Here is a 16711-nt window from a genome sequence, read left to right on the forward strand (position 1 = left end):
ATAATGCAAGCCCGAATGTGACAAAGTAATAACGCCAGGCTGAAGATACCTTACCAAAAAATCATAGGCAAGGAAAACCTTGTGGTCATTATGCAGAGCGAGACACAGGAGGAATACTCAAACCACCGACCTGTACCCTCTCACAATGTAAAATGAAAGCATGGAAATTCTACAGGCTAGTTAAAATGTTTACCAGCTCAAAAGCTTGCCAACCTACCTGTAAGAGTCCTTCAAGACCAGGCTGGAAACACATTACAGATCAAAGTAATTTCCAAAAGAATAGAACAGAATAGAATAATAATTAAAATAAAATTCTCTTAATTTTCTAAAATCATTTTAATTTGGGTTTTGGTTTGAGCTCACAGGCAAGAACCTGTCGATCATCACTACCCTGCATTTTGCTGCGACCACTGAAATCTGTCACGACTAGGTGTGGAACTAGGTGTTCCCCAGTCTTGCTACACCCAAAGCAATGACCCCTCCACCCCTCCCCGTCTCCAGTATTATAGCCATTTAGCTCGGGGTAAATAAAAAAGTCAGATGTATGGGAAGTCATCTTATTTCCAACAATAAAGGGTCTAACTTCTCGACATTTATTTAAACATAGGAATAGTCTGGCATATCCTCTGTGGCCCGGAAAGGAGGCAACTGATGTGGCTCAGGACACAGAGGAAGAAGAGAGAGCGATGGATGCCTGCTTTGGAAAATCATCAGTTAGTAACTCATACGCCTACATCCCAGAGCCATTTTAAGGCTCAAATGCTTTTTGTACGACAGAATGCTTTGCAAACTGTGACATATGCTATACAACTTTCTGAATATAACCTTCATTAATCAGAATAAACCTTGGTCAGTATTGCCCTAAAAAATTATCAGGCCACTTATGAGACCAATAAGTTCTCAGGATGTAATGTACAACGTGGTAAATATAACGAACACTGCTGTATTTTATATATGGAAGTTGTTAAGAGTGAATCCTAAGAGTTCTCATCACAAGGAAAAATACTCTTTTTCTATTTCTTTGACTTTGTATCTATCTATATGAGATGATGAAGCACACTCAACTTACTCTGGTCATCGTTTCATGACGTGTATACGTCAAATCATGATGTTGCACACCTGAAACTTACACAGTGCTGTATGTCAACTATATCTCAATAAAACTAGAAGAAAAAACTAAAGATAAAAACAAAGACAAACAAAAGCAAACAAACTTATCAGGGGGTTGTTTAAGAATATGTTGAGGTCAGCATTTGTAAAATGAAATCATACCCAGACCTGGGGGATCTGCTGGGATCCATTTATCCATCACAACTTAGATGTGGGACTAGCCAAAAAGCCAAATAACCACTACCATCGTGGTGGATACTCAAAGCCTGACGCTTCACATATGATAAATACAAATGTATGTGACAAGACGTAAACGAATGTGAAGGCATCACGTGGAGACCGCAGTGAACCCTTCACAATGCTGGTCTCCTCCTTGCCTTTCCTCTCCAAGACGACACAGCACTGCACGTCTGTGAGTTCCTGGTGAGTCACCTCCCACATGTAAGGAGAGTGGGTCCAGCCTGAGCTCGCCCTAAGTCAATTCAAAGCAGGAGGGATTTGGAAGAGCATTTCTCCAAGTAAGGCTTTCAGGACCCTTGAGGTCGGCCAAGGCACTTACTAAGGTGAGGTTTTCTGCCATCAAATCCAGAAAGAAGGTGGGGCAGGTGGGGAGAGACCTAAATTTAATGAAACGTTCACTGTCCACGAGGCTGTCCTGGGCACTTGGTCTGCTCCATGTCACAGAGCGTGGCCGCTTCTCCGCCCTTCTCTGACTCACCCACTGCAGCCGGCGGTCGCCCCCTTCACCTGCCCCTCCTTCACTCCTCACCGTCCTTGTCGACTCTGCCTCCCCGCCTGCCCCTCTAAAGCTCAGGGGGCTCCACGGCTCTGTCTCCTTTCCTCCTCAGTAATCAAGGCCGTGACGATCTCACCAGCTTCCACTCCCCTGCGGACCGTCTGCCAGTGGTTTCTCCCCATCCGCTCCCTCCCTTGGAACTCAGGCTCTTGGGTTCATTGCCATTTGGGTACCTAACAGGCATCTTAAAGTTTACCTGTCCAAACATGAACTCTCGATTTCCCTCCAAACTCAGCTTGTGCTGGCGTCTTCCCTATTTCAGCCATTGGCAACGCCCTGCTCTGAGCTGCCCCGGCCAGAAAACGGAGACTCACCTTTAACTCCTCTGTTTCTCTCTTACGTCACATCCAAGCCATCAGCAAATCCTACTGGTTCCCTTCAAGAGATGACCTCTTTTCACGACCTCTGCTGCGTTCACGCAAGTTCAAGCCACCGTCCTCTCTCACCTAGATTACTGAGATGACCTCTTAATTATTCCACCTGTTCTCATGCTTGCCCCCCTACCAGGTCCGCAGCCACAGTAATCGTCTTAAAATGGGAGGCAGATTGGTCATTCTTTTCTTGGAAACCCTTATATGGCTGCACACATCATCTAGAGCAAAACCCAAAGCCCTCATGATGGGCAACAGGTCCCCACTGACCTGCCCACCTCACCTGACACATCTCACCAATGTCACCCCATCACTCCACCCCCCTCCAGGCTCCTGCCTCACTGGTGACTGGGGGTTGCCTCAAACGCTCCACACATGGTGTCCACTCAGGCCTTTGCAGGGGCTGCATCTCCCTGGAACCGTCCACCTCCAGAGCTACACGGCTCGCTGCCTCTCTTTATGTAGGTCTCTGCTCCACGCCTATCTTATCAGAGAGACTGTCCTAACCACTTTATATCAAACAGCAGCCCCAATCGCTTCTTTTATTTTAATCATTACTTTTTAAAATTTTAATTATTATCTATTCCTTGAAGTACAGTCGATTTATAATGTTGTGTTAAGTTCTCCTGTACAGCAAAGTCAGTTATACATATATATATATATATATATATACACACACACATTCTTTTAAAAATTCTTTTCCATGATGGTTTATCACAGGATACTGAATATAGTCCCCAGTGCTCTACAGTAGGACCTTGCTGTTTATCCATCCTATAGGCACTAGTTTGCATCTGCTCATCCCACACTTCCACTCCATCCCTCCCCCAGCCCCCTCCCCCTCGGCACCACCAGTCTGTTCTCCATGTCTGTGTCAGTCTCTTCCTTTTGATGAAAGGTATGCCCTGGCTCCCCAAAATGGTGAATTGAAGTGCAGCACTGATCTCGCTAACCCACAGGCTCCCAAACCTACGGAACATGATGGAAGTTTGGGACCAAGTTTTCCACCAGGGAGCTAGGGGAGGCCCAGGCTCAGATGAAAAGATACATCATTTTATCAAGGGACAAAATTTATTTCTGGAGCCTGGGGGCATTGTTTTGAAGACATAATAATAGCAGGTGAGTGTTTCAAAATGTGAAAAAAAAAAAGAGATCACATCTGGAGAGTGGCAATGAAGCCACGGGTTCTTTTCTCTGTTTTTTAAATCTTGCGTGGACGTTGTTATTTTGTGTCTCTTAACATTATGCTTAACTATTTTTTAATAATTACGCTCGGTTAACAAGTTAACAGTGGGAAGGATTAGTGTCATACAAACATAATGATTGAATATATGACACTACCAGCTTCTGTATGAGAGCTAAGTGAGGTCCTTACAAAGTCAAGAATCAATGTAGGTGGAGAGAGGCACAGCGGTGACGAAACTTTTTCTCTCTAGACAGGGGTAATGCTTACACATTTCCCCAATTCACCAGCCTGTGTCCTTAAAATACTACATGCAGTCTGATGTAAATTATACCTCAATTTAAAAATATATCACTGTTGGAGCTTCCCTGGTGGCGCAGTGGTTGAGAGTCCGCCTGCCGATGCAGGGGACGTGGGTTCGTGCCCCGGTCCGGGAGGATTCCACATGCCGCGGAGTGGCTGGGCCCGTGAGCCATGGCCACTGAGCCTGCGCATCCGCAGCCTGTGCTCCGCAACAGGAGAGGCCACAACAGTGAGAGGCCCACGTACCGCAAAAAAAAAAAAAAAAAAAAAAATCACTGTTGGGACATGGAGAACAGACTTGTGGTTGCCAAGGGGGGGTGGGGAGGAAGGAGTGGAGTGTGGGGTGAGCAGAGGCAAACTATTATGTACAGGATGCATCAACGACAAGACCCTACTGTAAAGCACAGGGGACTGTATTCAATATCCTGTGATAAACCACCATGGAAAAGAGGATGAAAAAGAATGTGTGTGTGTGTAACTGAATCCCTTTGCTACACAGCAGAAATTAACACAACACTGTAAATCAACCGTACCTCAAAAACATTTTTAAAAATATCCCACCACCAGGTTATAGAGTGAAGCTTTCTTGAGTGATCAAAAGGTAGAAATAGAGTCTTCTTGGGGCAGAAGCAAGATAAACATGTTAGATAACCAATTTCACCCAGGCTCCCTCGGGGCTAATCTCAGTGCTAAACGCCAAATGCTGCGATCTCGGCCAAGAAAGGGTGAAGGACGGAGGGCTGGAGGGAAGGGTGGAGTCTGCGGCAGGGGCCGGGGTGGCCTTCGGAGGGGGGATCAAGTTTCCTGTTCCCAGATCCATTTGGGTTTCCACATCTCCTGCTTGGCTTCTAATGAAGTAACCAAGCAAAGTCATGCAGGGATTCAACTGCCTTGAGACCAGCCTAGAATCAGCCTTTCGGGGCTGGAGGCTGCATTGACAAGGCCAGCGGCTCGTCAAAGCGGCCAGCGGCTTTTTGGCTCACGTATCACGAGCCCCACTCACAGCTGTGCAGTATTTATGTGGACTCAAGACCACATACAAGGATTCTAAGCCCAGACAAAGTGGACAGAGCCTGGTAGTAGAAGCAAGGGCTACTCCAAGTGTACTCTGCTGATTGGGGTCACTGGTCCACAGTTAGATGAAAGGCTTGGACCAGAATATAAATGACCATCCCTGAGTCTGCTGTGCAGTTCAATGGCATCTTCTTCCCAGCATAACTTTCTTGAGGAAGGAAAGGACCCAAGACTTACATTCCTTGCAAGTCCCTTATACGTTGTGGGCTGATGACTGGCTGTTTCAGGTGGCACTGCTACTGCCTCTTGACACTTTATGAAGACATGGAAAACAGCAGAACATTCATTCAGAAATGACTGATGGAGCCCCTTGGTATGTGTTAGATGCTGGGAAGGAGATAGGAAAGTGACTGAGACACGGTATCTACCCTTCCTGTAAGGCTTCTACTAAAGCAATGCTATCACTGAGATCGTCCTTACCCATCTTACAGATTGGCTTAATACCAGATTCAAGGCGCCATGTTTGGGGGCATCCTGACAAAATCGTGAACATCCCTGTCTGGGTGCGTCCGCTTTGCTGTAGGATGCTGGGCACTGAGATGCCCCTCTTCCTGAGACGTGAGGTGCAGCTGAAGCTGCATTTGTGAGACACCTCATCTGGTTCCTGAGCTCTTTCTCTCCTTTCCCCCTTTTGGCAGAATCATCATCAACCAGAAGCCAGCCTGGTAACACTAGGGCTCCCTGCACCAATTCAAGCTACAGTTTTATAACCGTGCTGGGAAAAGCACAGTCTGATAAAGAGAAGAACAGACTGCTTTGGGAATCTAAGCACCAGAGAATGTGTAAGAGACTCCCAAAATGACTCTTAGGTTTCTCCTAAGACAGACAGAAGCTTATACAAACTTGGAGAGGTCAAGAAAGCAGGCAGATGGGAAGGTGGACTCTCTGAACGTGCTCTCATAGGTTGATAGCCCAAGGAGAATGAGATCCCCAGATGTGATCTGAGCACTGCAGAGAGCACAGGTGGACCAGTGCTACCTGTGCTATTGACAGTTCATGTTCATTAATGTCCCCTAAGATTGGACTAGCCATTTTGGCAGTCAAATAAAGGACTTACTGTCAACTAAAAGTTCTAGGTCTGTTTCCCATGAACTGCTATTAAATCAGGTTTCCCCAATCCTGAACTTGTACATTGATTTTTTTTTCCCCTTCTAAATACAGGACTTTCTTAAATTTCATCTTGTTAGTTTCCAGCCATCGTTCCAGGTACATGTGCTCTCTCGCCTCCATGCTCATGTTCTCTCTTCCTTCTCTCTCTCTCACCCTCCCTCTAATCTCTTCTCTCTCCATCCCACCCTCTCCCCTCTCTCTCTCCATCCCTCCCTCTCCCCTCCCTCTCTCTTTTGCTATCATCAAATTTATTTATACAGTCCCTCCTCCAGAAATCTGACCACCCTAACACTGGCATCTCCCAGATCATCTGATGAAATGCCAAACAGGACCAAGCCCAACGTGGAACCAGACTCCATCACTTCATGCCCGGGTAACTGCAACCACCTCTTTAGTGACCTCCCTGACTGTAATCGATTCTCCTTCAGACCAATCCCCCCCAATCCTCCACCGCTATCTTTCTAAAGTACATCATCGAGCATACTTGTTTTAAAATCCTTCAGACACTTCCCACTGTACTGTCCACAAGGAGAAGGCCAAATGCCTTGTCATAAGATGCTCTATGGTTGGTCCCCACCTGGCTCTCCTGCTTCATCCCGTCCCCCTCCTTCTAGGTCACCTGAAGCAGCCTCCCCTCCACGTCTAGCAAACTCACCACATCCTTAAGGACTTGGTTCAACTATGCCCGCCTCTCCAAGGGAGAAGGTTGAATACCTCATCTTGGTGTCCCCATGTCACCCAGCCTCGAGCTGTGTAACCTTATCAGCCTCACCGTGTTGTAGTTATATCTCCCACACTTAAAAAAAAATGACACGCCCACCCAAGAGCACAGTGCCTGGCACAAGATAGTTTTCTTAAACTACTTCAGAGCTGAAATTAACCCATAAATCAAGACTTCTGAGGTCTGGGTGGATGGACAGATATCTATTGAGTTTGAGTCCCCCCAGACTATATGTTTTCATTTTGTTTATGAGGATGAGGTCCTTAAATACCTTATGTAAATCCACATAAATGGTTTCTATAATATCCCTGACCTTCTTTCCTGAAGTTTCTAACCTTCAAAGGTCAAAACCAGCAAAACCTCTTTTCCACTATGATGGAAAACAGAACTGACATTAATAACAAGAGCAGCGTGTCATGGAAAGAACTCTGACGGATTCGGAGACCTTGAATGACCGCATCATGGACTCAGCTATATGGTCTTATATAGATCATACAATATTCAGAGGTTTTTTCATGTATAAAATAGATTTTTAAACTGAATAATCTCCCGGGTTACTTCTGGTTCTGAGAGTTTAAAATTCTTTAACACAGAATATCTATTTTGTGGGGTCCTGGGGTGAGCCCGCTCTCCATAGGGTGGAGGTTACCTCTCGGGAGAGGGCTGTAGGATTACTGTGGACGAGATGGTGACCTTGAGTGTAACCGAACTTCTTAATGATGTGGCAACTGTCTGGCAGAGGATTGTATCACCAAGAAATAAGAATTCACCCAAAGCTGTCAAAGACAGGAGTTGCTCTGGGTTTGTATCCCTAAGTATACAATAGGATGACATGCTTTAACTCCCTGTAACCCCTAAGAGTTAACAGACAAAAAAGTGCTTCCTGCCACCAAAAGGAAGTCAAACCCAGCACAGTAACATTAGTTTCACCCTGTGGGTGTCCAGCTCTAATTCTATAACAGCTCCTAACGATAAAACACGATTCAGCTTAGGAAGAACAGTTATTAACTTCGGCATCTCATTCAAACTAAAAGTTTATTTGCTGCAAGTTGTTTGGAAAGCTGCTAACGATTTCTTTGTATTCACTAGCGGTGAACATGTATGCTACTATTCATACACACTAGGAATGTGCAAAGGCACAAGCACACAGGCACAACTTTACATTTTAAAATCCGGCAGACTTCTGCATTTTTAGGACAAACCAGCTAGTATTGGGGGTGACACAGTCTTATTTCTTTCAATGGACAGAAATGGATACTTGCCAGTGAAACCAGAATAAAATGGAAAAAAACGGCAATGAGTTAACCACAAAAATAGCCCAAATTTAGAAGAACACGGCAAGGGCTGATGTTTGGGGATACAGGGACTGAAAGGTGAAAGCCATCCTGTGCTGATACAAAAACAGACACGTGAGGAGCACCCAGCGGTCTCTTTAAAGAGTAGATCCTCGGAGATCTCTGTTCTTATGACATTCTGCCCCGACGCAGAGTCTCTGTTAGGAACCTTCCTGCCCCGGTAGAGACAGGAGCTGAGCCAGGAACACAGATGGTCCAGAGGCAGGTGCCTTCCTCAGCATCTCTCTAATTAACCAAACAATGAGCTTCAGGCTCTGGAGATGGTTTTTAGATGCAAACCTCTCACTGGGAGATGCCCAAACGATCAGAAATAAGGGATAAAAACTCTAATTCAAAATGATACGTGCACCCCTGTGTTCATAGCAGCACTATTTACAACAGCCAAGACATGGAGACAACCTGTGTCCATCGACAGAGGAATGGATGAAGAAGATGTGGTATATATATGTGTACACACACACACACACACACACACACACACACACACACAATGGAATATTACTCAGCCTTGAAAAAGAATGAAACAATGCCATTTGCAGCAATGTGGATGGTCCGAGAAATTATCATACTAAGTGAAGTAACTCAGAAACAGAAAGACAAATATCATATGACATCACTTATATGTGGAATCTAAAATATGACACAAATGAACATATCTACAAAACAGAAACTGACCTACAGACATAGAGATCAGACTTGTGGTAGCCAAAGGGGAGGTGAGGAGGGAGAGGGATGGAGTGGGAATTTGGGATGAGCAGACGCAAACTATTATGTATATGATGGATAAACCACAAGGTCCTACTGTAGAGCACAGGGAACTATATTCAATATCCTGTGATAAACCATCATGGAAAAGAATATGAAAAAGAATATATACATGTATAACTGAATAACTGAGTATATGTATATGTATAACTAAATATATGTATAACTGAATGTATAACTTTCCTGTATAGCAGAAACTAACACACCTTTGTAAATCAACTAAACTTCAATAAAATTAAAAACAAAAGAAAACAAAAGAAGTTTTTTGAATTAAAAAGAAAGAAAGACTGCAGCATAATCCCCCTTCCTTCCTAGTTGGCCAGAGTCTGCACGTCACAGTGTTGCAGAAACAGACTGTTCTGGAGGATATACCCTGGCCTATCTTCCTGGCCAATGCTCCATCGCAAGGGAAGCCCAGTCTAAACCATCAGATCACCAGTGGCGGCTGCCCCCGGTCAAATGTCAGCATCAGCTCTGCATGAAACCCCCATCATCATTTTCTGGCCACGAATGATACAGTTTACTATGTGGGAGAAGGTGTGATGGGGATCCCAGTAGAGTAATAAACAAACAAACAAACAAAAACAAGGGTTTTCCAGAGCAGGTCACCTCTAGGAAATCAGGTGTGATTCTCTTCTTTCCAGTCACGTAGGAAAGTATAGACGCTCAGGAGAAGAGCAGCTGTGGGACTCGGGGTAAGTGAAGGAGTCCCTTCACGCACAGAAGGAACCGAGACGGTACATCTTATTGCTTTTACTATTAAGAGATACGCCGAGGAGCAAATTCAACAAGAGCTTTTAATTTAGGATTTCTAATAGAGCTCAGAGTTTTAAATTTTTGAATAATAATTCATAGGCCCCAGATCCCTTTGAATTTTATTCTAAAATTCACAGTGGCTGAAGTAACAAAGAATGGTTCGTATCAGTAACACCACCTCGTCAGAAAACGTAGTTTCTGAAATCCCAGACTTAACAGGATTTGGCAGGATTTGGGGAATGGTGGTTGGGAGGTGTTTTATGCTCTATTACTGATATAATATAGCATATATATATATATATATATATATATACACACACACACACACACACACACACACACACACATATGATGTGGTGTATATATACTGCTCTGTTACTATGTACATTCTTAGTTTGCTACAGAACAATGTTTTCACCCGACTTCCTGGGAAACTAACAGGGTTTCTGAACTGAAGACCCTGTGACTAACATACATATACATACATACATTAACATACACACATACATGTGTTCTTTATCATATAAACTGGACGTTAAATAATTCTAAAATAAACTTACTACTCAGCTAAATATTGCCCTAGAGATTGTTACTGAGCTTATAATGCTTAAAAACAGTATAGTACAGTGCAAGAACTAATGGTTATTCTGTGTGTACGTATATTTCTGCGTTAGCATATATGAGAAGATACAAAAACCATGCATTCGCTACCTGGCTCACATTTGAAATTTAGGACACCACGGGCAGTGTTTTGATGTTATAGTTCATGAGTGATGTATTCCTATTTAATTAATGAAACAAAAAGAGCCTCTTTCTCGTGAGCACAAAATGAAACGATGGAATGGGAATGACTTAATTCAGAGATGAATTGTTCCAAATCCTGGTAGAGCTAGGTGATGAAAGAGTAAAATACAGCAGTGAGAAAAATACTCCGTTTCAGTGATAGGACAAATCCATGATTAAGTATGGCATTCAATTGTTTTGTTATTTGTAGATAATTATTTTTGGTCATTCCTTAATCTTCTAAACTTCTCTGTCACATATTTCCAGGTCAGACACCATCTTATTTTCACTTATGGTTACTGGGTCACCGAGGGTTCTTTGGTTACTGTTTCAGTTCACAAAATATTTTTTGTCTTTCTTCTCCCCAAGTGGAAGTGAGACAACAGTGACCTTCTGACACCTGAATTTCCTGGCTCTAGAGAAAGGACGACTAGCAGAATGTTCATCCATTTAAATCCATCTTTAAAAGGTGAATAAATAGAATCATTGCCAAATAAATCCCAACGCTATTTTAACATCATACCTGTCACACATTCTTTTCCATCCTTTTTTAATGTAAATATATCTGAGGTATTTTCCTTACACGTATGAAATGATTTGTGTTTCTTTGCCTGTAAGTCATAGAATTGTATGCCTTGAGTGGCTTCAAAAAAAATAAGGCACGTGCTTCCTTGTGAACTCCTTTACAATTTCTCAATACTTTTAAGCCTTTCTTCCATGAAAGTAAGGCGCTGTCAGGCTAAGGCTTACGAACATTTCCAGGTAACGTGCCTCTTCAAATAATCTAGAGGGAAATGGGCTCTTGCGATTTTAAGTGATATATATTTTTGAATATTGAGATTTTAACTCACAGAGAACTATTAAGAATCCTGTCATTTTACCTGGAATACTCAACATGGTTTTCATTATTATTACAACTGCTTCAAAATCTCATCTACTATATGTGATCTAGATGGCTAACCTAGACACCATGATAATAAACAGTTTTCATGATATGGCACTCAGAAATTAGATTCCTCATTATTTTTTAACCCATGTAACCAAACTGCGATGTTAAGTTTGTCTGTCCTGCTCACACAGCCCATGAGGAGTTTGCTTTGATAGAGCGTAACTAACGCCAAAACACTGCTTCTACTACGAAAAGCAAATTTCCCAAACAACAGACTTCCCTTTCAAAGTACGAGACAATAGGTCCCTAAATTTTAAGCAGTTAAGTTCAAAGGCTGGACAAAGGCCCTCAAAATACAATCAGGACCCATACTATTGAATTCTCTTAGAAACTAATATCCCTAAATATTCTAGCATAGATGATCAAGCAAGTGGTGACAGGTCTTGAGGTCAATATACTTCAATAACTAAAACAAGCTGCTTTAGACATACAGCTGCCACATGAAGACGACCATCTTTACTGCTCCGTTCCAATGTGGAATAAACAGGAGTATTTTCCAACATCCTTTTCTTTCTTCCAGAATAAATTTGCTTTATCTCGGGTTCTCATCCTTCCTCAATTCACCTGCAAAGCTAACGCTTGTTTGAACTGAAAAAATACGTGTCGGAGTCTGTCTAGACAATTACCCCAAACCGTTATGTAGGATGTTTAAGTAGATTGCATTTTAATTGGTCATCACGCTTATTAGATTTAAATATCTAAACTGAACTTAAATTTAAATTGAGAAAGAAACACATATCCTCTCTGGCATCTGACCTTTTGATTTTATTCCTTTTCTGATTTTCCATAGGTTGACCCTGTGACACGGCGATTTCTCCTACTGGCTGATCTTTTCAATGAGATGCTCGTATACACAGCTGTCTTCTTAGCGTGCCAATATACTTATAAAACATATGTCACAGTTATATTCAGCGTATATCACAGTCACACTTCATACCCTAAACTGAGACCCAGTGGAAACTGGTTAGTGGTGTCCTTCTGCTTGGTGACTTTAAATGACTGCAACAAAAACAATCGCCCCAAAGTCTTGGGTATGACCACAGAAAAACAAAGAGAAAGACAGTTGTTAAAGGCGAGCGAGAAACACAGTAAGAAGAAAGGTCATGAGGAGGACCTTCAAGATGGTGGAGGAGTGAGACGTGGCAATCCCCACAAATACATCAAAAATACTTCTACGTGTGGAACAACTCCTACAGAACACCTAAGACCTCACACCTCCCAAAAGGCAAGAGACTCCCCACATACCGGCCGTGTGGCTGACAGGGTCTTGGTGCTCTGACCGGGTGTCAGGCCTGAGCCTCTGAGGTGGGAGAGCCGAGTTCAGGACATTGGACCACCAGAGACCTCCCGGCTCCATGTAATATCAATTGGTGAGAGCTCTCCTAGAGATCTCTGTCTCAACACTAAGACCCAGCTCCACCCAACGACCAGCAAGCTACAGGGCTGGACACCCCCTGCAAACAACTAGCAAGACAGGAACACAACCCCACCCATTAGCAGAGAGGCTGCCTAAACTTATACTAAGTTCACAGACACCCCAAAGCACACCACTGGAGGCGGTCCTGGCCACCAGAAAGACAAGATCCAGCCTCATCCACCAGAACGCAGGCACTAGTCCCCTCCACCAGGAAGCCTACACAACCCACTGAACCAACTTTAGCCACTGGGGACAGACACCAAAAACAACGGGAACTACGAACCTACAGCCTGCAAAAAGGAGACCGCAAACACAGTAAGATAAGCAAAGTGAGAAGACAGAAAAACACACAGCAGATGAAGAGCAAGGTAAAAACCCACCAGACCAAACAAATGAAGAGGAAATAGGCAGTCTACCTGAAAAAGAATTCAGAATAATGATAGTAAAGATGATCCAAAATCTTGGAAATAGAATAGAGAAAATGCAAGAAACATTTAACAAGGACCTAGAAGAACTAAAGATGAAACAAACAATGATGAACAACACAATAAATGAAATTAAAAATTCTCTAGAAGGAATCAATAGCAGAATAACTGAGGCAGAAGAACGGATAAGTGACCTGGAAGATAAAGTAGTGGAAACAACTACTGCAGAGCAGAATAAAGAAAAAAGAATGAAAAGAACTGAGGACAGTCTCAGAGACCTCTTGGACAACATTAAACGCACCAACATTTGAATTATAAGGGTTCCAGAAGAAGAAGAGAAAAAGAAAGGGACTGAGAAAATATTTGAAGAGATTACAGTTGAAAACTTCCCTAATATGGGAAAGGAAATAGTCAATCAAGTCCAGGAAGCACAGAGAGCCCCATACAGGATAAATCCAAGGAGAAACACTCCAAGACACATATTAATCAAACTATCAAAAATTAAATACAAGGTAAAAATATTAAAAGCAGCAAGGGAAAAACAATTAACACACAAGGGAATCCCCATAAGGTTAACAGCTGATCTTTCAGCAGAAACTCTGCAAGCCAGAAGGGACTGGCAGGACATATTTAAAGTGATGAAGGGGAAAAACCTACAACCAAGATTACTCTACCCAGCAAGGATCTCATTCAGATTTGATGGAGAAATTAAAACCTTTACAGACAAGCAAAAGCTAAGAGAATTCAGCACCACCAAACCAGCTTTACAACAAATGCCAAGGGAACTTCTCTAGGCAGGAAACACAAGAGAAGGAAAAGACCTACAATAATAAACCCAAAACAGTTAAGAAAATGATAATAGGAACATACGACGTAGAGAATGGATTTGAGGACATGGGGAGGGGGAAGGGTAAGCTGGGACGAAGTGAGAGAGTGGCATGGACATATACACACTACTAAATGTAAAATAGGTAGCTAGTGGGAAGCAGCCGCATAGCACAGGGAGGTCAGCTCAGTGTTTTGTGACCACCTAGAGGGGTGGGGTAGGGAGGCTCAAGAGGGAGACGCAAGAGGGAGGGGATATGGGGATATATGTGTACGTAAAGCTGATTCACTTTGTTATACAGCGGCAACTAACACAACAACGTAAAGCAATTATACTCCAATAAAGATGTTAAAAAAAGAAAAAGGTCCTGAAAGTGTGTCCCCATGACACCTGTTCAATTTATTCTTTTAAAAAAGAACACACCAAGAATTATAAAAATCAAAAAGACCAGGAAGCTTTCTGCTTCCGTAGGACCTGTGTTGAGACTGCGGAAATTAAAAAACCATAAATCGCATTATTTCTGCGGTGAGCCCAGACTTCCGCAGAGCGCCGAGAACCCCCAGATCCCAGACACAGCAGTGGCAGAGGGGACGCAGGTGTCTGCAGGTCAGCACTTACCTGGCTCGAGCCTCGGCAGGGAGTGGCAGGTCGCCTGTGGAGTGGCTCGGAGAGGCTGGCTGCCCAGGTGGCGGCCCGGGCAGGCTGTGCGTTGGCTTTGGGGACCTTGGCATTTCACCGAGGGCGCAGTCTCGCCCGGAGAACGGGAAGGATGCGGAGCCCTCCCCCGCGGGGGGCAGGTCTCGGGCTGGCCCGGTGGCACTGGGCTCTTGACCTCGTCTTTGGTTTTCTACGTTGAGCAGCACCTCTGTGTCGGAAACACCATCGCGCCGGTGGAGGGCGTGGTCCTTGGACCCAGCCATGCAGCTCCTGAGCCCCGGGACCTCGGTCCTGGAGTAGGAAGCGCCCGAATCTCTGCTGGGCTCAGCAGAGCGGTCACTTCTTCCTCCCCTTTTCTCAGCCGTCTCAGGGTCCTTCCTGGACTTGCTGTATCGAGACGGAGATTCAGCGTCGCCTTCCGGGTCCAGGGTGAGCCCATACTTTTCTGCCAGCTGCCGTCTCCTCTCTGCTTTGTACCTGGCGATCCTTTCGGCTTTGGACTCTAGGCTCTGGGTGTCCATGATGCTGGAACCGTAGGGGGAGTCACCATGGATGCCCGAGGATTCTGTGCAGTGTTTGGATCGAGTCTGCTTTTCTAAGGAAGAATCCAAAGTTTCTTCCTCTTCATTTGATTGGCCTACAAGAAGATCACACACACAGATTTCAAGCAAATAATAAAATGAGGTTATTCTACTCTGTTCCGTACACGATATGCTCCGAGCGCCCAGGCTGTGAAGGTCCAATTTCTCACTTACGTGCAGCTGCCTAAAATGATTTACCTGGGACGCTGAAGAAGTTTGAGGTCTGCAGTGAAATACGTAAAGGCCGTGACGTTCAATGGGCTGCGTAAGCTGGGTCAAGCATGGCCGCAGCTACAGCTCAGTCCCGACAGCCCTCGCTCTAGTTCAGTGCCTATTTCCCCTTATTTACTTTTCTGCTTTTGAGTTTAATGTTTCATGTGTGAGGCCAGAGGACGAGTTCAGACTCCTCTAGAAAAGATAACAGATATTCGAACTGCTGTAATTTGACGAGTGATGGATAGTGGTTTCATGGGAAACCACACAGGATCTGATAGTAACCATAACAATAATGGCCCATGTCAACATCTGCCAGGTGTGGCTGTGTTTTTCGTTTTTTTTTTTTTTTTTAACAGAAGTGGCTTTTTCCAATTATCCTCTGCATGCTTGATGTAGAAAAGGTCTACGGTGAAAACAGGAAGGTTAACCTCCAAATCACCAATAATCACTAACATACAATAATCAGTAATAAATACATGGATAATTTGCTAAACTTTTCTATACACTCTTTCTAGTCTTTTATGTGTCATTTCTTTTTATATAAGTGATTTCTTTTTTTCTATATAAAATAACTCATATTTTATGTAACCTTAATGTCCTACATAAAACATTTTTCTAAGTGTGGAAATCTTATTTTGAAGACATCATTTTAAGGTTTCATAATATTTCACACTACAGGCATTCCAGAATCAATTTAACCATTCTCATATTCCTGGGCACTGAAGTTGACTCTAACTTTTAATCCATCTTATTTTCTGATTACTGTTACAAAAGACAGTTGCACAAAAGTGGAATTGCTTTGCCAGTAGGTACGTCATTTTAAGACACGTGCTAGACTGTCAAATTAGTTTCTGTAAAGCTTGAATCGATGTACACTGGAACCTGCAATGTATGCTCTCACTAACACCGAGTGTTAATTTTACAACTCGCCTTTGAGGATATGAAAAAGAATGTATACATATGTATAACTGAATCACTTTGCTGTACAGCAGAAATTAACGCAACATTTTAAATCAACTATACTTCAATTAAAAAATTTAAGAAAGCACATACGTAATATATAAAACTATACACGAGACTATCAAATAATCACATGATAATTTATTATCTATCTGTATCTGTTGTACTTCATCTTTATATCTCTATTTTGGATTTATATAAATAGTTCCACTTTTTTTTTTTTTTGCGGTATGCGGGCCTCTCACTGTTGTGGCTCCTCCCGTTGTGGAGCACAGGCTCCGGACGCACAGGCTCAGTGGCCATGGCTCATGGGCCCAGCCGCTCCACGGCACGTGGGATCTTCCCGGACCAGG

General features: G+C 43.4%; 1 protein-coding gene across 5 annotated transcripts in view; it reads right to left on the reverse strand.

The window, feature by feature from the left end:
- Nucleotides 1–16711, reverse strand: part of SVIL (supervillin) — a 235164-nt gene that overhangs the window by 70927 nt on the left and 147526 nt on the right. For all 5 annotated transcript variants that reach the window (XM_060006356.1, XM_060006359.1, XM_060006358.1 and 2 more), the window contains one exon: nt 14563–15238. In XM_060006356.1, coding sequence (XP_059862339.1) covers nt 14563–15238 — 676 coding nt within the window. The remainder of the gene's footprint in view (nt 1–14562; nt 15239–16711) is intronic.

This window comes from Delphinus delphis, chromosome 2, assembly GCF_949987515.2.
Source record: "Delphinus delphis chromosome 2, mDelDel1.2, whole genome shotgun sequence".
Lineage (NCBI taxonomy): Eukaryota > Metazoa > Chordata > Mammalia > Artiodactyla > Delphinidae > Delphinus > Delphinus delphis.